The 22,213-nt window shown below is 43.2% G+C and overlaps 1 protein-coding gene across 1 annotated transcript; it reads right to left on the minus strand.

Moving 5' to 3' along the window:
- Positions 1-2,662: 2,662 nt before the first annotated feature.
- cpsf1 (cleavage and polyadenylation specific factor 1) lies at positions 2,663-22,154 on the minus strand. Its single transcript, XM_048230082.1, has 38 exons — positions 21,991-22,154; positions 21,334-21,499; positions 21,178-21,205; positions 19,410-19,543; positions 19,231-19,311; positions 18,764-18,915; positions 18,286-18,432; positions 17,967-18,106; positions 17,653-17,763; positions 17,303-17,396; positions 16,972-17,059; positions 16,615-16,764; positions 16,321-16,372; positions 16,010-16,101; positions 15,775-15,849; positions 15,557-15,637; positions 14,304-14,396; positions 13,619-13,735; positions 13,208-13,349; positions 12,619-12,797; positions 12,096-12,235; positions 11,699-11,873; positions 11,358-11,561; positions 11,159-11,248; positions 10,780-10,926; positions 10,288-10,440; positions 9,342-9,458; positions 8,846-8,936; positions 8,559-8,643; positions 8,204-8,345; positions 7,582-7,734; positions 6,565-6,741; positions 5,171-5,237; positions 4,993-5,040; positions 4,639-4,794; positions 3,769-3,898; positions 3,224-3,362; positions 2,663-2,950 (listed from the first exon to the last, which is right to left on the minus strand). Exons 2-38 carry the CDS (start codon positions 21,475-21,477, stop codon positions 2,903-2,905), a joined length of 4,362 nt encoding a protein of 1,453 aa, XP_048086039.1. The 5' UTR covers positions 21,478-21,499; positions 21,991-22,154; the 3' UTR covers positions 2,663-2,902.
- Between the last annotated feature and the right edge of the window lie 59 nt (positions 22,155-22,213).

The raw sequence follows: 22,213 nt of genomic DNA on the forward strand, positions 1-22,213 counted from the left end.
TCATGGTTCACCAGAATCATATGGCAGACATGAGGTCAAATGGTTCATGGTTCACCAGAATCATACTGCAGACATGAGGTCAAATGGTTCATGGTTCACCAGAACCATACTGCAGACATGATGTCGAATGGTTCATGGTTCACCAGAATCATACTGCAGACATGAGGTCAAATGGTTCATGGTTCGCCAGAACCATACTGCAAGACATGAGGTCAAATGGTTCATGGTTCACCAGAATCATACTGCAGACATGAGGTCAAATGGTTCATGGTTCACCAGAATCATACTGCAGACATGAGGTCAAATGGTTTGTTTTGTGGTCATGACACCAACAACCATGTTTGACTCTCCTGTAGCTCATAACTGCAAATATTATATATGGGGCAGCCGAGGCCTACTGGTTAGCGATTCGGACTTGTAACCGGAGGGTTGCCAGTTCGAACCCTGAACAGTAGGAATGGCTGAAGTGCCCTTGAGCAAGGCATCTAACCCTTACTGCTCCCCGAGCGCCGCCGCTGTAGCAGGTCACTGCGTCGGGATGTGCTTCACCTCACTGTGTGCTGAGTGTGTTTCACTAATTCACGGATCGGGATAAATGCAGAGACCAAATTTCCCTCACGGGATCAAAAGAGTATACAGGTGCTGGTCATATAATTAGAATATCAAAAAGTTGATTTATGTCAGTAATTCCGTTCAAAAAGTGAAACTTGTATATTATATTCATTCATTACACACAGACTGATATCTTTCAAATGTTGATTTCTTTTAATTTTGATGATTATAACTGACAACTAATGAAAATCCCAAATTCAATATTTCAGAAAATTAGACGTGTTTTTTTTAAGTAATTCCTAACATAATATAAATCTTAAATATTAAAATAATATTATTAAAAAGCATTATATTGTAGACATGAGCATACTTCTACAGTAATTTATCCCTGGGTGCTGCAAGTACTGTGCTGACTTGTTTCTTTTTTATGATTAAGATATCTGCAGTGTCCAGGCTGTACCACTTCACACTGCACCCCTTCCCATGAACGAGGGCTTCAACAAAGACCAGACCCTGTTCCTCATCCACCAGATGGGGATCCATCTGGAGGTAGAAGGTGAGGGACCGGCAAAGTCCCTCAACGACCTCAACCGGCGTCTGAGGCTGGGGAAAAAAACGAAGCAGCTGCTGTGGGAGGAGATGGCTTGGAAGCTAGAGCTGCAGTCCGGGCAGCAGTTCCAGCAGGAGAAGGTGGCCCAGAAGTGGTTGACGCTGGTGGAGGGCTACAAGAAATGTAAGGACAATAACACGTCAACTGGAAGGGGGCCTGTCCGCTTCAAGTTTTACGGGGAGATGGACGAGCTGCTTGGGGGCAATCATGATGTGGACCCAACTGTTGTGGGGACCGATGGTTGTGGTGTCGATGTACGCAGACCTGATGCTCTGAGGCGGTCCAGCGCACCAGACTGGGATCCCTTATCATCTCCCTCATCGGCTCCCTCTCCAGTGCAGTCCACTAGCTCCTCTGCCCCATCTCCAGCTTCACCCTCAGCCAGTCGCACTCCAGCTCGCGTCCCCACCAGACCCTCTGGCACCCCAAGGTCGCGGAAGCGGCAGAGGCTCGAGGATGACCTCTTGGCCTACCTTGAGAGGTCTGATGCTGCTGCCATGGCTGCTGCACAGAGGCGCCATGAAGAGACCCTGGTGGAGTTGAGGGTGATCAGGGAAGATCGAAGTGCCTTCATCCAGTTGTTCAGCAGGATGGTGGAGAAGCAGTGGAGTGTCCCAGACGAGACGCCTCTGACGCTGTCTCCTGTTCAAGAGTGGCTTGACACAAGGCATGCGACAGCTGAAACCCATGTCTTGCATACTTCTGTACGTGGTGGTTCTTGAAGCACTGACTCCAGCTGCAGTCCACTCTTTGTGAATCTCCCCCACATTTTTGAATGGGTTTTGTTTCACAATCCTCTCCAGGGTGCGGTTATCCCTGTTGCTTGTACACTTTTTTCTACCACATCTTTTCCTTCCCTTCGCCTCTCTTATTAATGTGCTTGGACACAGAGCTCTGTGAACAGCCAGCCTCTTTAGAAATGACCTTTTGTGTCTTGCCCTCCTTGTGCAAGGTGTCAATGGTCGTCTTTTGGACAACTGTCTTCCCTATGATTGTGTAGCCTACAGAACTAAACTGAAAGACCATTTAAAGGCCTATGCAGGTGTTTTGATTTAATTAGATGATTAGAGTGTGGCACCAGGTGTCTTCGATATTGAACTATTCTAATTTTCTGAGATACTGAATTTGGGGTTTTCATTAGTTGTCAGTTATAATCATCCACATTAAAAGAAATAAACACTTGAAATATATCAGTCTGTGTGTAATAAATTAATATAATATACAAGTTTCACTTTTTGAATGGAATTACTGAAATAAATCAACTTTTTCATGATATTCTAATTATATGACCAGCACCTGTATATACTTATACTTATTTCTTATAAAAACAGACAGAGAACTTGAAGTCTGACTAACACTGTGGTCATCGTCTAGAAATCTGTTTGCTGTAAGCACATGTACAATCACATACACATACAATCATGTAAGAACGGGTCAAACGGGTAGCGGAAAGTTTATCTCTTTTCAGAGAATACTCTTAACATAAAATCCACAAAAGAGTTGAGGAATGTTTTTTAATTGTTTTTGTTTACAAAATATTTTATGAAACATGATACAATCTTCAATTACTTTTTTTTGAGGTTTTGTAAAAAGACATACAACAATAACAAAATTATTTTGTCCCTAAACATTCCCAGACTCTTGAGTTATACAGAACACTTTTTTTTCAGTCTGGTCTTAAACTAAACACAAGAACTTAGAAGTACAGCGTGGTGGAAGAACCTCCGGAAACAACTGGCTTTAGAAGTGAGCTGTAACTCTGTCAATCTCCAGAAGATCCTCCAAAATCTACAAGAGAAGATGGGTCAATTCATTAGCATTTTTCAAAGTCAAATGTACAGTTTGACAATAAAACTTCAGGCTGAGGGATTCAAGTGGTGGTGAAGAAGGTGTAGAAGGTTTAAAAAAAAAAAAAAAAAACTCAATTGTGGTGTTTCACTTCTGTATTCACGCCTAAGATTAGAATGCAACAAATGGAAAAGTACAGACATCGCTTTTTTTTTTTTTTTTTTTTTTTAATCTTCAGTTTTCAAATAAAAGTAAGGGCAACTGTGTGCTTACAATGTCTGAGGTGGTTCCGATCTTCTTGGCCAGCTCACTGCGTTCCATGGTGCTCAGGTACAGGTACTTGTTCAAGAGCTCCCCATCCAGAATGTTCCGCACAGGATTCTGTAGCGTCCGTCGGTCTGTGTTCAACATCCTATTCACAGAGGATCCAGATGTCAACTCAACACACACACTTGTCATAAGCATGACATTTGTGAAGATTACTCAGAATGGTGTGTAAATTCCTCTGGTTGGCTCAGTGTGTGTAAGAATATTGTGTGTTTGTGTGTGTATAAAGGAATCTTTAGGATATGTGTTCATCAACGATTCATAGTTTCTGTATTACACATGCGAGTAAGAATGCTCTTGAGGTTCAGTATTTGCATTTGTGTCCGTGAAAACCAACACATAGTATAGTGAGTATTAATGTGTGTGTGTGTGTGTGTGTGTGTACCTGAATGCTTTAGGGTTGAAGCCAGTGTGGTGAGGCAACATGTGTGTGTGTACCTGAATGCTTTAGGGTTGAGGCCAGCGTGGTGAGGCAACATGTGTGTGTGTACCTGAATGCTTTAGGGTTGAGGCCAGCGTGGTGAGGCAGCATTGTGGTCAGGGCGTTCTGCAACATCAACAGACGCCGGTACGTCTTCTCCTGCATTGGCAGCAGCAGCCCGATACCTCCATCCAGTGTGGCTGTATGAAAACACACATTTAGCACACACACACACACACATAATAAATCACACAAAGAAGGATCATAATAATATAACAAATAATATAATATGTAATATAACAATAAAAATATCATAAATACCGGTATGTTAAATCACAGGCAGGTTTCAGCCCCCTCTTAAATATATAACACTGGTCTGGCTGGCTGGCAGCCAGAAATAGCTGTTAAATCCTGAACCTCACCCTGGAGCACTGAGAACTTAACTGCTAATAACTGTCACATTAAATCACATATAACATGTGTAAGTGGGATTATAGGAGGCAGTCTACAGGTGGAAAACTGGAGCTGGGAACCAATGGTTACAGTAATACTTTAAATGGAGTCATTAGAGTTGAACAACTCATCTACAGCGTGTTTTAGTGAATGCTTGTTCGCTAATAAGGTTCAGTGTCTACACTGTATCAGGTCATGTCAACTATGTTAAAAAGTTAAAGAAACTTGAATTTTTTATGCCATTTATGACTGACATGGGTTCCCAACTTCCCTTAACAAACGTCAGTTAATGCATTAAGTAAGTAATATGCTCTGAGAGTCAGTACTGAAAACCATAGGATAAATTTATTCAAACTTTAATCGGCTAAAATGGGTAACATTTGGTGGTTAGAGGAGCCTTCTGAGGCACCCTTGCATATCTAAACTGCAGAGCCGTATCAACTCTGAAGGACCTTTCTGAACTTTCAAGGCCCTCAATAATACTCACCAAACCAGGTGATGTGCTTGTTGTCCCAGGTGAGGGCCTTCTTGCTGCTGGGGTCCAGCGCCCCGCGACAGGGCATCCTCCACAGGGCGTTCACGTGCGCGCCCACATTAAAGTCCGCCCGACGCAGCAGACGCATGCCCCCAAAGCTCTCTTTCGCTATGGAAAGAAAGAGGGGACAATTTCAAAATCTGTTTTCACAGTCCGCTCCCTAATTGTTTTTTTGACTTTCTGGACAATAAACACGGGACCAAATTTAGCAGCCCAGAGCACACCAGGATGTCTTACACAGTACTTGTTACTGTACTGGACTGCCAGTAACAGTTTGCTTTCTCTGACACTGAGAAGAAGACATACCTTCTGGGAGATACATGTAGACCAGTAGATTTTTTTCCCTGTCAGACACTAGAAAGAATAACAGCACACAGAGCATAAGGCATTTTAGAAGGTGAGATTGCAAGATCTACCATGATGAAACTATTTCAAATAAAATAAAAAGGACCCAAAAGATAAACAAGACTGAAATAGCACATACCAATGAAACCTATCTGGTTGTTGTCTACCATGAACTCTATGCTGTACACCTCCACGGGTTTCGCGTCCTGAAAAACAAACAAACAATTGACAAAGACTAATGACTAACATTCACAAAATGTTCGCTCACTGCCTTGCACAACAGACAGACTGAGAAAGTAATTTATCCCCAGGGCCATTGAACTGTTCAATGCTTCACTTAAGGGAAGAGGAGAAATAGACTTCTCTGCATAGTCCGTCTGTCTCTTCACCCCCTCCATGTTTGGATACTGTCTGTCCACTAGCCACTTTTACCATTGTCTTTCTGCCTCATTGTTTGCGTGCTATATTAGCACATTAGCACATATGCATAACCCCTCCCTCCATGCCACAGCCGAACTGTGGCCACACTTATACCTTTTCTTAAAATAGTTAAATATATAGATATATAGACTTTACTTTACTTTATTTCTGCATTGTTGCAACTGTTGGACTTACTCATTTGCACTATCACCATGACACTCATTCACACAGAGCACCTTACCTTACCTTACCTTACTATGCACAGAGAATCACAGGCTCAGTCCCTGCCTCAGTCATTGCAAGCGCCTCTGATTGATTAATCACCACTATGTGGATACTATTTTTTAGAATTGATTTAGATTAAGTGTTAGTTAGTATAATTTGTATTTTAGTATATTTAGCATATTCTTTATCTTCTACTGTCCTTATTGCTTAGTTGTGTTTTTTATATTATATACTTTAATTACTCTTTCTGCTGTCAAAGAATGTGTTTGTGTTGTCTGTATGCTGCTGAGACCTTGAATTTCCCCTGGGGATCAATAAAGTATCTATCTATCTATCTATCTAAATGTTAAGACCAATGGACGTGAAGTCAGTCAGTCAGAACGTCATTCAAAGTAAACATCAGTGGAGGTAAAAACCTCTCCGGTTCATAAGGTTAATGAAATGCATTATTTTAATGCATCCAAGCACTAAATTAGCTCGTTTTAATGTCAGAATAACATTGTTCAGCATTATTCACATGGCAACTCAAGCATCTCCAAAACACGAGAGAGCACATTAACCTGGAGTACATAAGTACACAACTTTTTGTCCTCCTATGATGCTGAAAACAAACAACAACAACAACAAATCCATCTACCAAAACACAGAGGACTAGAGGTGTCAACCAATATACTCGTAGTGCATTTCAAAAACATGACCATTTCTCTCTAACTCTACAATAATATAACTGGCCTTGGTATTGTTTGATATCAAACACAAATTCATCCTGATGCTGCCTTGAAATCAGACTTCAGCTCTGAAACAATATTCTCTTTGCCAAGTCTTCCTTTTGAGACCAATGGAGTCCACTAGTTCCCGTTTCCCTGTGACTGGTTCCTGGTTCCTTACCCTGCTGACCAGCGAGAGGGTCTTGCTCTCCTCCTGGTAGCGCAGCAGCGAGACACTCTTCATGACATCAGCGGCCAGGATAAAGTTCTTGATGCTCATCATCTGGTGGATGTAGAGCTGCGTGTCGATGAAGGCCATGCCTGTCAGATCATTGTCCTTCAGACTCCACAGGAAGATCTGCACAAGAGAAGAGCAGATGTAGGGGAAGAGAGAGAAAGTTGGGCCACTGGATTTTTCACTGAATCAGCTGAACTGTGAAGATACCAGAATGGTATCACAAAATAACTATCTCACAAAATAACAAAATCACTATCTTATGGCCCTGGCACAAATGACCAGCTAACATAATTTTGGTGTAACGGGGGGAAGGGTGAATGAAATTCAAATTCAAGATTCAAGTCATCTGAAATTACTATCATTTTGACTGAACTATAAGAGCAGACTGCAGGGAAGAAGTAATTAAAAACATGTCTTCATGTGTTAGCAATGGTTACCACTAAAGTCATACGAGCAGCTGATAGGAAACACTTATAATTGTTTTTCAGTATACATGTGAAACGAGAAAAAACACTGAGGCAGCAAAGTTTGAGCCACAACCTTTGACTGAATACATGGCTATTGGAACAAACTGAGAGGAATGCAATTTACACAGGAAAGCTGTTAAATTCCTTCTGCTGTAGAGGTAGGGGATTTCACACAGTGGCTGATCAACAAGCCTACTTATCTTACACAACATGAAACATGATCAGTATCATTTACAGATCTGGTTAATCGGGTTCTTACTGAGGTTCTCGTTGTTTATCTTTTCCATCGCTTAGATATGCCTAAACATGGGAACACACCCTGATGTGTGAACATGTGTCATGTTCACGTTTTTTTAAAGAGCATTTATAAATGTGTGGATGTCTGTGTGTGAGTGTTTGTGCACATGAACATCCATAAATACCTGCACTAGTCAATGAGCGAGTGTGTATGCAGAGTGTGTGTGTGACTGTGTATATATGTGTGTGTGCTTACTTTTTGTCCGATGGCAGACACCAGGTAGCCACTGCAGTGGCAGAGTGCAGTCACAGGTCCTTTCTGTTCCTTTTCATAGAGCACCTTAAACTTGTTTTTGGTCAGGGGCTGACCTGGCTCAGGCACAACCTCAATCACATCAAGGATCAGAATCTACACCGCCACACAGGCAGGGAGGCAGGCAGACACACACACGCACGCACGCACGCGCACACACACACACACACACACAAAACACAAAAGATAACCCATTACCAAACTCTCAAACCCCATTAAGAGCTTTACTTCCTGACACAAGATTGTACAAATCAACATTAATCAGAACTCTTCACAAAGCTTAGAGCAAGGAAAACATTTTGACTGTTCAAGTACTAACAGTAGCACAGTATGCGATAACAATGGTGGCACTATTACCCCTGTTATGTGTGACACAGAGTGAGTGAGTGAATATGAATGTGTGATGTGTGTTTGTGTGAGTATAAGAGTGAGTGAGTGTATGTGTGTGTGTGTGTGTGTGTACTCTCCCCCTGCAGTATAAAAGAGAGAGAGAGAGAGAGAGTGTGTGAGTGTGAGTGTGAGTGTGTGTGTGTGTGTGTGTGTGTGTGTGTGTGTGTACACTCACTCTCCCCCTGCAGGTGACCTCCTCCCCCTGAATGAGACAGGTTCCGAGAGCCACGTAGCCCTTTAGGCCGGACACCGTCTCCTGACTCTTCAGGGCCACAGTCTTCATGCAGGTCACATGTTCCCACTCCTCCAAATCAATACTGATCACGAGAACACACACCCACAGAAACTAAGGTTACACATACTCAACACATAAATATTTAACATTAACACATGAGGCGAATACAACACACAGAATGGGGTCATTATGAGGACCATTTGCTCCAACTCAAGCAGATCAATACCAACACATTACAAACCGTAAACACAGAAACACAAGCTTGATTTATAAACACACACACACACAAACTCACCGTGTGTTTGGGATGGCCTCCCAGCTGACAGGTGAGATGAGCTGAATAGAGAACTTCTCCTGCTGAGGGTTGATGTACCGTTCATCTACACACACACACACACAAAGATAAAATGATCACCTTCATAGTAGATATGGAAGCAACTCTGCCTGTGTCAATCTGCTATTGTATTAGTGTGAAAGACAGTATGTGTGTGTGTGGGGGGGGCATGCATGTATGTGTACTGTATCTGTTTTAGAAAATGAGAGTGAATGTGTGTAATGGCGTTCATGCAGATTTCCCCTCACCTCTCTCGATCGTCTCAAACTCCTTCTCCTCCCCAGTCATCCTGGGGATGCGCGTACACGGCTCCTTGATGCTCGAGCACACTGCATACACCTGGGAAAGACAGACAGACAGACAGGCAGACACATGACAGAATGAGTACCGTCCATATCTACATTTATTAATTTAGTGGACACATTCAACTAAAAGCTAAATGCCAGTGGGGTGGATGGCAATACTACTACTACTACTACTACTACTACCTCTATACTCTGGACATTTCACACGAAAAGAGTCGGGCTGGAAATATATTTTTGCCGTGAGATGTCAGAGGGTTGATGAAAGGAAAATGCATCTTGGAAGGATGCATCTTGACTTAATTCATTTTTCCTGATTTTTGCTGGGTGTCATGTAAGAGTTGAACGACTTATGCTTTACTTTGACAGCAAAAGGATGATTTACATGTTGGTGGATTACCATACAGTGGACATGCTTGTTGATCTTAGGAAGTGCTGTTACCTTAGACTCTACATGGTAGGTCACGTAGTGGACTGTACACCTTAACGGAATCTTCCGGACAGGCCATGGAGCGTCATACGAGAGGTAGGTGGGCAGCACGCTGATTCTCAACTCTCCCTACGAGACACACACACACACAAACACAAACATCAACACAAAGTCCTTTTTTGGGTACTCAAACTATTATAGATCACAGATGTATGTGACAATTATGGGCGTAAACAGGCTTTCCGGTAGCCTAGAAATCTAGACGCGCCCCTAGCGGCAGCGAATTACATTTGCTGCCAGGGCTAGTCTAGCAACTCTCCGTTGGCTTGTGAGCTCCAGAAATCGAAACTCAATCAGGCCAATGAAATTATGAAATAATGTCGTTAGGTGGGCTTAACATAATGATTGATGACAGAGTTGCAACGGTTTGGCTTGAATTCCCTGCTACTTGAAAACAAATAAGATGAATGTTGCTGTTGGCGAACAGTGTGACACGAGTTAAGCTTTTATTAAGTTGGCAAACGTTTGAACTAGCCAACTAGATCCGCTGGTGGGAAACGCATGGGACTCATAGCGCTGCCGCTGTCCTATTGCGTGCAGAGGGAATTTGAAAGACAACTGATTATCCCGCCCCTCGGACTGAGCACTGCGAACGGTGAGTGCCCAGACCCTACATTTTAATGTGGGTCTGGCTCGTCAGGCTAGCTTTCCGGTTCAATACTATAATATTTAGCTGCAGATTCAATACATATTGTGAAAAATTATAAACAGTGCAGTTCAGTGTCAAAAATACATTCCATATAAATTAAATTTTGCTTGTATGACTGGTCTCTGAATTTGGATTCTCCAGTTAGATATAAGTAACCAACAGCAAGACCCTTAACATGAGAACATGGCTTGTATGGCATTTTGGCTCTGTGATTTCCCTAGCCCACTTCAGCTGCGGCAGCCAAGGCACCTGTTTGTTGAAGTAGAGGAAGCCCTTGGGGCAGTTGATGTTGTGGAACGGGGAAAAGGACTCGATTGGCCCGTCGATGATCATGGGGTGGAGCCTCATGGCCCCACGGGATGTCACCAGCATCCAGTGAGGGGACGGCCCACAGATAAACACCTGAGGGAGGGGGGGGGGGGGGGGAGAGAGAGAGAAAGAGAGGGAGGGGTAGAGAGAGAGAGAGAGACGATTGGTTCATGGTTGCTAAGGAGAGGGTTGGTTCATGGTTGCTACCCTTTCCTTGCCCGAGGCCGTTCTTTAGGACAATAATCAATCAATACTTGACAGTGCTTCTACAAGAACTGCCAAATATTTGAAATGCTCTCTTTGTTTTAAGAGCAATCCAGTGCTTGTGCTATATGTGTTATTTAAGCAATGAAATGAAAGGAATCAAACAAAAACCAAACAGCCTTGTTGCTTCAGATACCTGACACTTATCAGTGGCATCTGTGGTCTTACCCCTGAGTATCCAGAGATGTCCCTGAAGTATCGGAACCTCGCCACGCGACCTTTGAGCCCTAACCCCTCCTCACCAGGACCCTCAGCTTTCTTGTCCCTCTTAGAGAGCTTGGCTTTCTTCTCCCGGAAGTTTATGTTGTGTGGCATCTGTAGACACGTTGAGTTTTATTAACAACCTGACCACAACAGAGTTAAGGCACCCATCGAAAATGTCTTGTACATTAAGATGTATGCGGAAGGTAACGTGAAGGTTCTCTTCACTAATCAAGGAATCTTTCCGTTACAGTTAGCAGCACTGTGATAGCAATGCAATAGAAAATGGCTTTCAAGTAGCATTATGAATGGAAGCCTCGGAAAGCAAGCTGCGTCCATTTCTTACCTTTTTAAAGCGCACTTTCAAGTTGCTCTGGACAAGCTGCTGGTCATAAGGGAACGCTTCATAGATAAGAAGCTCCTGTTCAACATGGACCTAACAAGTACACAAAAAATGTTATGCAATTTTATCGTTTTTAGTTTAAATATCTACTGTGTTTTCCTATAAAAATCTTTAGAATGATGAGAAGAGATTTAAGACTCACCAACAGGTAAGGCCGGCTATGATTGTAGCCCAGTGCCACCAGGGATACCTCCTTGACCAGTGGGATATCTCCCTGACGAGTGACCTCCTCCTTTTTACCTTCCTGTGTTGCTGATTGGCCAGCTGAACTGTCCACCAACACTCTCTGACCAACCGGGAAGTTCTTCACCAAAAAGACCAGGCGCCAGTCAGGAAGCTGGAAAATCTAATAGTAATATGGCAAGAAATGTTTAGCTGCCTCAAAGATGTACAAAACAAAATGATCAAAGAAAGAATTTGTGATGGAAAAGTTACAATTTTCCATTTTTTAAGTTCCAATTTTGTTTTAACTTCAAATCCTACCTCCATGACCCCGTTCTCTCTAACCACCATGCACCAGTGCGTTGGGTCCAGCTTGCTGTGGGCCCCGTCCTTCCGCATTGCGGTTGAGGTCGAGTTGCCTTGCTCGTCTTTGGTGGGGCTGGTAAGAGGACCGGAGTCCCCATACAGCATCTCCTCCTCATCGTCCACCGTGTTACTGAGGAGAGAAGGACAGGCGGTAGGAGAGGTCAACTCGGAGCGAGTAAAGCTCTTAACAACCATCACTTCTTGCAGCTTGCAAATATGCACTCAATTGAAATGTCAATTGTGGAATTGGGAGAGAACTGGAACAGTTCAACAACTCAAAGATTGAAAGACTGATCATTAATAACCAATGACAATGAGTGATCAGTGATCATGTGTGCTGTCGTTGGTTTACCTCATGTCCTGTATGACCAGCTCAGTCTCGATGTGGCTCTGTGTTCCCACGACCTCCTTGGTCAGGAAGCTGACCTTGTTTTCCGTGGTGAAGATGCCGCTGATGTCGCGGTAGGCACAGAGCGTGATCACGCGTGATTGCTACGATCAGGAAACATGCAAAAACACTTCAGTTCAGTTCAGTTCAGTCAACTATTATATTTTTGTCTTTTTAATCATTCTCTATTTTTAAATGATTTTACCTTGTGCGTTTTATGTTTTTTTTTAAAGTTATTATTATTACTATGATCTTTACCTTTTAAACTATTCTTTCACTATTGCCCTTTTATGCTTTTAATTGTTATTACTGTTCGCTTTTGTTTATGTAAAGCACATTGAATGACCTCTGTGTATGAAATATATAATAATATATATAAATAAACTTGACTTGACTTATAGAATAGAAACTGGACCGTAAGTGGACTCAAATCAAGTGGACACATCATGCATTGTGCAGGGTAAAGTGAACTGGAGTCATTGCTGACCATGTGAATCTGAGGCTTCTGCAGAGCCAGTCGGTGGGTTTTGCCCATGTAGGAGTCAGTCTTCAGGACGAACATGGTGACCACACCCTCGGCCGTCATGATCACCACGTAGGGGTCGGCCACGGAGCACTGCACTATGGGAGAGCCCAGATCCACCGGGATGAAGTGAAGCTGGGTCACTGTGAGAAAGACAAAAAAACGGATGAGGAGAAAAAATGGATGAGGAGAGAGAAAAAGAGACACAAGCAGAGAGAGAGAGAATTGTAAAGAGAGGGGGAGAGACTGATGTAAATATAAATGTAAAATAGTAAAATGTAAATGTAAATGATATTAAGTAAACCTTGCCTTCAATGGCCTCCAGAGCCTAAGCAAAGGACCAGATGGACAATTTGCATGCTGGGGTAAGTACCTTTTCCATAAGACCTCAACAGCTGAACCCTAATACAAAGCTAACAGTCCAAACTGGATCAGTAAGGAATAGCGAAACCTTCATTCAGAGAACTTTTTCTGAGTGTGTCATGGTGAAAACATTAAAGAGGCTAGTTGATCTTTCCCGTTGGGCGGGGGCGAGGTTAACGGAGTCTCTTACCCCCCTCCAGCAGCCTGATGCCCATGGGTGACACCTGGATGATGTACTTGTTGTCCCCGATGTTGCCGGCAAACACTGTGGGGCCCTGTGTGGCGAAACCGCTGGTGTCCAGCTCCATGATCTCCTGCCCCGTCTGCAGGATCTGAAAACACACAACCAAAAGGGAAAGGTTATTTACACACACGGGTGCACAGGAAGACCGAGATAGAGCACACACACACACCGATTCAATCCCCGACCAGGCTTGCAGAATTTGTCTTGTAATCGCTCAATCCCATTTACTTGCTGACTAGTGAAGTGTGCCGGTTACACCACTGGGGTTTCTGTACTGCTACAATGTGCTGAGCAATGATCTGTGTGTGTATGTGTATGTGTATGTGTGTGTGTGTGTGTGTGTGTGTGTGTATATACCATAGTGGAGTCCTCTCTGCTCAGGATGAGGAAGCCGTGCTTGTTTTTCTCGTCCTCTATGGTGGGCTCCTGCTTCTCCTCCTCAGCGTTCTCACTGTCGGCCTCTTCAGCGGGCGGCTGCCATACCGAACAAGAGAGGCAGAGATATGAAGAGGACGAGACGACAAGAATAAAGACAGGGAAATCAAAATAGAAAAAAAGGAAATCAAAAGGGGGCAGCCGTGGCCTACTGGTTGCCGGTTCAATCCCTGACCAGTAGGAAAAATGTGGGCAGGGGAACTGGTTGAGCTCTGCTCTCCCAAGCCCACATCCACGGCTGAAGTGCCCTTGAGCAAGCCCTAACACATCACTGCCCCCCGAGCACTGCTGTAGCAAGGCAGCTCACTGCTCCGGGTTAGTGTGTGCTTCACTTCACTGTGTGTTCACTGTGTGAGGTGTGTGTTCACTAATTCACGGATGGGATAAATGCAGAGACCAAATGCCTTGTATACGCAAGTATACTTGGCCTTTAAACCTGATTTACATTTACATTTACAAAACAGAAAGAGGGAAATCAAAGAGGTGAGGTAGTTTATGGAGAACTAGTAATGTGTCAGTCACTACTTGTTCTGCATTCTGTAATATTAGTATCTGAATATTAGTATCTGAATCGGAGGCCATTGTGTACCGAGGGGGCAGAGCTCACCTGCTCTGGCTTCTCCTCGCTGGATATGACCGTCCACATGTCATGGCATCCAGGAAGTTCGAAGGTGGTGACCACTTGAGGCCTGATACTCCGCTATGGGAGGGCAGATAAAGAGGGTGATGATGAGGGTCACCAACACAAACAAGACCACATAAACACAACAACTATAGACCCTTTCAACAATAAAAACAAAAACAATGCTTGAACGTTCTATTTGGGCCCCAATCTACTTCCTCTGCATTAAGATAACATATGGAATGTTAAAAAGGAAGTCTTGTGGGGCCAACTATGATGCTGATAATGGAACTCTCTTGAAAGGGTCCATACACTCAGAAAGGCAGATATTGTGTGGCACAGGGTTTTGAATGGCAGACAACCCAAACAAGTCAAGTACTAGGAATTCTATGAACACAAAGCCAGTTAAACTGTCAGGCCAGGTCTGATTTTCATTGCAAGACCTTCTCATGACTCCAAGCAAATGGGTGTGTAAGAAGATTGGGTAACACTTTACCTGACAGTATCGACATAAGAGTGACATGACACTGTCATGAACACATGACACGGTCATGAGACATGAACCCTAATCCTAACTTCTAACCCTAATCTTAACCCTAACCCTAACTTGTTATGACAAAAACCGAATGTCACTCAATAACAGAAGTGTTATGTCATAAACGTGTATGACTTGTTTATGACACGTTCATGACAGTGTCATGTCACTCTTATGTCGATACTGTAACTGTAAGTTTGTAACTGTAACTGTGCCATTATGTGAGGATGTGTGATTGTGGTACCAGTTGAGGGCAGTGTCCCTCAAGTATATGTGTGTATGTGTGTGTGTGTGTGTGTGTGTGTGTGTGTGTGTGTGTGTGTGTGTGTGTGTGTGTATGTGTGTTTGAGTAGGGGGGTGGGGGTAGGGGGTTTTGGAAGGGAACAAAAGACAGCGAGTTTAGAGATGGGGTGGGGAGGGGGTGGCATGCCCCTGGTTCTGTTTCTTGGGTGTTTTAAAGGCTTCTCCCACGGTCTTTGAGGGAGCCCTGGTAAACCCAGAATTCCTCTCGCACACACGCACACAACCTGCGGCAGACGAGCCTCACCGCCGCAGGTCTCTGTGCAGTGCTCTCTCGGACACACAAACACACAGCTATATATAAATGCAATACTATCCACACTCAATCTAGTCTATATTAAGCCTCAGTGGCCATTTCCAAGCACCAGGGTGAACACACACATACACACACAAACACACTTACTTGAAGGACAGACAGAGCTCCGTTTTTGCCGAAGCCAGAGCACACCACCACTTCTAGGTCAGGCTCTGGATTGCTTTGGAACTGTGGGGAGACATAGGAGCAGTTAATACCTAAATACATTACACTTACAATACTTTTATATGGTGTCATATATTTGACATTTATTTTTTTTAATTGCATTGGTAAAAACACTGTGTAAAAGAGAAATAAACAAGTACCTCTTCTGATAAGAAGGCTGGCTCTCCCATGGAAGCATTGGCACAGGGCCCGATGTTTAAAATGCTATCACACACCTGAGAGAACACAAACATTATAGGTGATTACCACAGTCATTCATCCAAACATGAACTGCTCAGTTGCCTGTGATGACTTCTCTAGTTTATCTTCATGTGATGGTTTATCCTGTTTATAGGGGCTGAAGTTGTGTTGAGGAAAATGAGTTGGTGGCTGTACCTCGAAAGAGTAGGTGGCCAGCTGAGTGCCTGATTGGGCCTCGCTACCGTACACTTCAATTTCATCCAGTTCATCTGGCATGGACGACTTAGCTGTGAGAAGACAAAACCATGTCAAGTGTCAATTAAAAAAAAATACACACTAGAAACAAAACACACTTTTTCCCTTTAAAAACACACACACACACACACACACACACACACACACACACACACACACACACACACACACACACACACACACACACACACACACACACACACACACACACACACACACACACACACACACACAACTCCTTTGCCATATACCTGTCCAACTAGCATTAGAATCCATGCGCTTCTTCTTAGTGGGCGGCTCCTCCTGAACAGATGAACACAAATCACACTTGTTTAGCCAACAAGCACGCTGGAGCTGCACTCCAAATACTCAAATGCAGCCAACTGAAAAGCTATTTTCCAACCTCAGACACCCGCACAGTTATGCTAGAGTGTTGCTGTAATCTCCTGACACTGCATTGGTAGACAGCAACACCAGCAGACACTTAACACAACCACATCTCGTCAATGAAAAATAACCAGAATGGAAGGGAAAGGAGCACCCACCGGCTTGTCCTTCTCCTTGTCCTTGTTGTCACTGTCCTCGTCCTCGTCCTCCTCCATTGTCGCCTCCTGAAGCTTCTCTGTGTACTTCAACAGCAGGGAGTTGCCCAGTCGGGAGCCCAGGAACAGATACCCAGGCTCCATCGTCATCATCTGGGGAAGGAGAAGGCAGAGACCGTTATCCTTAGGTGACGTTTTTTTTACCAGCAGACAAGACACAAAGGAACTCAAGTCCCCTCTGCCTTGCCTTGGCATGGTGCTTGTCAAAGACAAAACAGAAACACTAAGAAACCAGTGCATCATTTGAGGGAGTGAGACACAAGATGGAGAGGGGAAGACAGAGGTGGAGGTGTTACTTACACAGGTGGTGAGCACGCTGGCGGCAGCCTTGTCAAAGTGGAAAGAGCGCACACTCCTCATGCCGTCAGTGATGAGGGTCAGAACATAGCTACACAACACACACACACGCACACGCACACGCACAGATGTCAATTTCATATGGTAAAAATGGAATACATTACTAAAGCATTGCATTTGAAATAGGCTTTTGATAAAGCCCTTAGGACAGTGTCTGCCATCTGTATTGACATCTTGTACAAATAAATTCTGACACAACAATTGTACACATAAATTGACTGTGCGTTGTCTGCTATGATTATCAAACCAACTGGGGAAAAAAAACTTTACTCACATCTCTCCACCTTTCAGCGAGATGACCATCTTGTCTGAGCCAATAAAGGTGGCCTGAGAACAGTCCAGTGTGATCCTCACTTCCTCCTGAACCTCTGCAATGACCGGGCATATACACAGACAAGGGGTTAGGTCACCACCTACTACCAGGAACCTCTTTCTCTCTCTACAATTTCGAATGTGTTCTAAAAACAGCGCTGGGAAGTCCAGGTGTGATTATTGCTGGCTACGAGGTAGTTGTAAAAACTGGTCAGCTAAAACATGAATTTCTTTATCTTTTTTACTGTTAATGTCCCAATATTATAAGTGTGCGAGGAAGCGCTGGGCAGGTGTGGGCGTCAGTCCACTCACTCAAAGGGAAGGCCGTGGTCCCGTTGGTCTGGCTGTTGAGGGAGACGCCATATGGAGGAACACTCTGGTTCAGGTAGAGCAGGGAGTTCACAGCAAACACAACCACACCACCTGTACATACACATACACACACACACACACACACACACACAACACACACAACACACACACACAAACATAAATAAACACAACTGGTTAGTGCTATTTTACGAACACAATGATATGCTGTCAATACTGCACAGATAGCTCAAAAGTCATCTGAGGGTGAAAAAAAAGATGTGGCCAATGTAGGGATGAGTGTAGGGATCACGCACCGATTGGCTTGGGCACTGGCATGACCTGTGTGCAGTCAAAGGGCAGGTTGCTGAGTGACCAGATGACAGGGTGCACCTTCTGCATGATGTTGAGGGAGATGGCCACTATGCTGCAGGTATCTTGTCGGACTGCCACACGCCTGTCAAGCACAACACAACAATACAAACATCCATCACTGTACAATCACTGGCCAGACATAATTCAACAACATTCTTTCATAATTTATACAAATCTAACAAAACTGGGGTGTATGTGTGTGTTTTTTGTCTTTGGAAACATTTGATGGATCTCTCCAGTGCATTATGCAGGTGAACACACCCAGGCCAAGTCTGGTTGGGCTCGTAGAGGATGAGCAGAGTGGGCTCATAGTAGCCATGCAGGAACTTCATGTCAATAATGTTCAATAGCTTCTCATCAAGCTCCCGGACATCAATGATGTAACTGGGGAGAAAACTGGACTTCTGCCTGTAGACAGAGAAACAATGATGACAAGTCAGAGATTGTTCCTCTACTTGTTGTTGGTTGTGTTGCTTGCAACACCTTGGATTGGGTCAAGCATGCTAGGAAGTGACCTTAAACCCATAGGCTCTAACATCTCTTGCTATGTCTCTAAAAGCATCAGGAGGGAGCCTAATGTACTTACTGCACAGCTACGTACCAGCTGGCTACCATTACATTCGCACACTGAGTCAGACGTTTATTCAGGAATGAGGGAATGAATGAGTGAACGAATGAAAAATTGCAATTTGCCATGAAATTTCATGAAAGAAAAGTTGCCCCTGAAAGATCGACCTACCCTTCTCCAACAATTCCCTCCTGTTCATCTGTCAAGGTGTCCTTCCTGAAGGGAAGCACCACCAGCCGGGTGCCATAGACCAGCATCACAGCACAGCGATTCTCTGGGTCCACGCGCACAATAGGGATGTGTACATTCTGCACAAAGCCGTCCTTTACGTGAAACAAAACAGAAAGAAAATGAGTCTGTCTGCTGATATTCAGTGCTCCTGTCAAAGCTGGTTAAACCTGATTAAAAAAAAACAATAGATGTATTAAACTTTCTCCTGGAACTGTTTACACTTAGGCCTGTTCCCAGCACAATAATCACTGATTTTGTTTCATCATTTATCCACATATTACACTCTCAAAAGCAGCACAATTTGAAGAAACATAGAGACTCACAAAACATTTCTTGAAAAATAAATAAAAATAATAATTATAAAATAAATGTATGTTCTTTGACTGGAAAAAGTAAACACACTGTACCCTGAGCTCTGGCTCCTCAAAGTAATGCAGGGAGAGAGTCTTCAGGTCATGGGTCCCTGGGTCATACTCCACAACTGACAGCTGGGGACAAAGACAATGTAAACATGTTATAACAATACCGTTATATGGTCTTCTGTAGGACATGGGACAGGAATTTAGATGGCTATGCGGTTACTTACCTTTGCATCTTTAAAGCTCAGGAGAAGAGCATCTCTGTTTGCACCAACCAGCTGGACGCTGGCCATGGACATGACATTACCGAAGAGAGAGAAGGAAGCCACCTGCTCCAGCTTCTCCTTACGACTCTTGACATCTAGGTAGTAAATCAAGGATCTAAGTACTTATCTGTCTATATTATCTGTACATCAGTGTTTCCCAAACTTTTTTTCTGGGGACCCACTTTTTAAAAATGACAGACCATCGCGACCCATCTCACTTCAGATCTAACATGCAACCTGCATGCAAACATATTGTTTTAGGCCACAGGTTCTCAAACTTTTCTTGGGGGTATTCTTGCATGCTACGCAGTCGTCACTATTCAGCATAGTAAGCTATTTCTATATTTCTAAAGAGAGATGTTGTAGGCTACGTTGCGTTGCAGACAAATGGATCCATAACACCATCAATTCCTATGTAAACATAGCAAGTAACTCAAGTCGTTATATTGTAGCCTATTTGTGGAGGTTTCTTTATTTGGAAAGTTGAATCGCATTTTCCTCTGGAGTTAGGCTAAACGTTTGTTTGTAGGCCGTATACCAAGGCTGTGTATTGATGTTGTGGCAAGCTATGTTGTAAGAATGTGAAATGAATAAATATCAGAACAAGAGGCTTTTGCGCAATAGTCAAACGATAATGCGCCTTTATTGTAGCCTAGTAGAGTTTGCGAGGTGGAAAACGAGAGGAAAATGTTTAAAATGTCCATTTAAATAGTAGGCTAATATAATGCACTGTTGAGCGTTTTAAATCCGAAATAATAAGGAATGTGAGGAGGTTGCTATTAAATTTAAAGAGTGCATCTACAATTGAAACTATCTACAGCCTATGACGCAAATTGAAGAGCCATGTGTGGTATACGGATGTCTGCTTTAGTTGACTAGATTTTAATCGGTCAAGTTGAAGAGCTGGTGTCCGTTAATTATTGTGCAAATAGGCTGATTCATGTCCATTGCATTTTGCAACTGCGAGGTCCATGGCAGGCGCCCCACAGAAATGTTTCATTTTGTGAGTGAGATGTCCATGCTGTCCCTTCTGCGACGCGTTCGCCCCCCAGTTTCAGAGCTATTCTAAATGCAAAATTCCACAGAGGGATGTGACTGTGGTAAACAAACTATATCCTAATAGAAAACTAATAGCTTTCCTGGCTAAGTTAGGCCTATTAGACAACATAAATTGTGCTGACGACCCAAATAAAATCTCCTGCGACCCACCCGTGGGTCGCGACCCAGTCTTTGGGAAACACTGCTGTACATAATGTTACTGCTACTAAACAGCAAATATCTGTACATGTTGTTCATACATTATTCATACTGCATATCCATATCTATTCTACACTAGGGCCAATAGTTACTGCTAATACACTGCACATATGTATAGTTAATTTATATTACTGTAAACCATTCCACCTTCTTAACTGTATACTATTGTCTACACTGCACTATATCTTTTACTGTTTATGCACAACCTGCCTATACTGTGTATATCACATTGCACTTGCTTTTTTGCACTTCTGGTTAGACGCAAACTGCATTTCGTTGTCTCTGTACTTGTACTCTGCCCAAGGACAATAAAGTTGAATCTAATCTAATCAAGGTGAAGTTGTCAAAAAAGTCTAAAAGCATTTTGCATCTATTTTATTTGATGTGAGCTCTCCTTCCTGTAGTCATTTGAAGAGTAAATGACAGAATTTAAGAGAAACAACATGAAGGATTAGATCACCAGAACACTTACCTGTGGCCTTTTCTGTCTTGTTGGTACTCTGAAATCCGCCAGAGGGATAGGAAACATGTAGTTAGGCCTAATCATTCTAATTTTAATCAGTGAAAGAATATCCACGTCGAGACAAATATTGTTAGAACAGGTTATTTTCAAGATCCTGAAACTCACCTCCACATCATGAATGATTCGGTAAACATAGAGCTGTGACGTGCCTGCGACCACCAAGTTTTTCTCTTCACTAGATATGAAGTTACAGTAAACAGAAAATTCCACGGCCGTAGGAGAGTGCGCCTGACGGTACACAGCGTACATCCTCCTGGCTCAATGTCAGCACCTGATTGGCAACAGGGGTAACGATATGTAATGATTATACAGCTTCTACGTTATATTTCCATGATGAGTAATCGTTTACCTCCAAATAACTACTTGTACAGTATGCACAAATACATATTCTTATATTTGTCTGGCATATCATGTAAATTGGCGTATTGGTGGTAAAATGACAGACTCAAAACACAGGCTACAGTGAAATCCAACGTAACACTAAGTAAGCTAACTAGCTAGCTGGCTAGTAAGTGTATTGCTCTGTGCAGTTACAAACAATCAGGTAATGTCTACAAAGTAACGTTAAGTCGCTGTCTAGCAACCTTCATATAACCCTACAAGTGAACAGTTTATTAAAGTGCAGTAAAGCTCGGTGACTTGTGTCACACAAGTGTTCACCTAGCTATTCCTTGCACGCTAGTGGCTACAAGTCTGCATGGTAACGTTAGCTTGGTGCAATGGTCCGATCTAGTTACTGGACTGCAGATATGTGCGCCGTACCTATCAATGGTTTTTAACGTTTCCAAATAATAGTGTCCACTGGATAATTTCACATCAACATTGCTGCTTTCACAACTAATTCATCTCAACAACGACTTCACTATATTAAAGGAATGAATTTGTTCCTTGCTTCCCCTCGAATCCATTCATCACATATCCCACAATGCAACATGTGGTACCCTTGAAATATGACCGGTAGGGGAACAATAGAGTTCAACGAAAT

The sequence above is a fragment of the Alosa alosa genome, chromosome 20 (assembly GCF_017589495.1).
Source record: "Alosa alosa isolate M-15738 ecotype Scorff River chromosome 20, AALO_Geno_1.1, whole genome shotgun sequence".
Lineage (NCBI taxonomy): Eukaryota > Metazoa > Chordata > Actinopteri > Clupeiformes > Clupeidae > Alosa > Alosa alosa.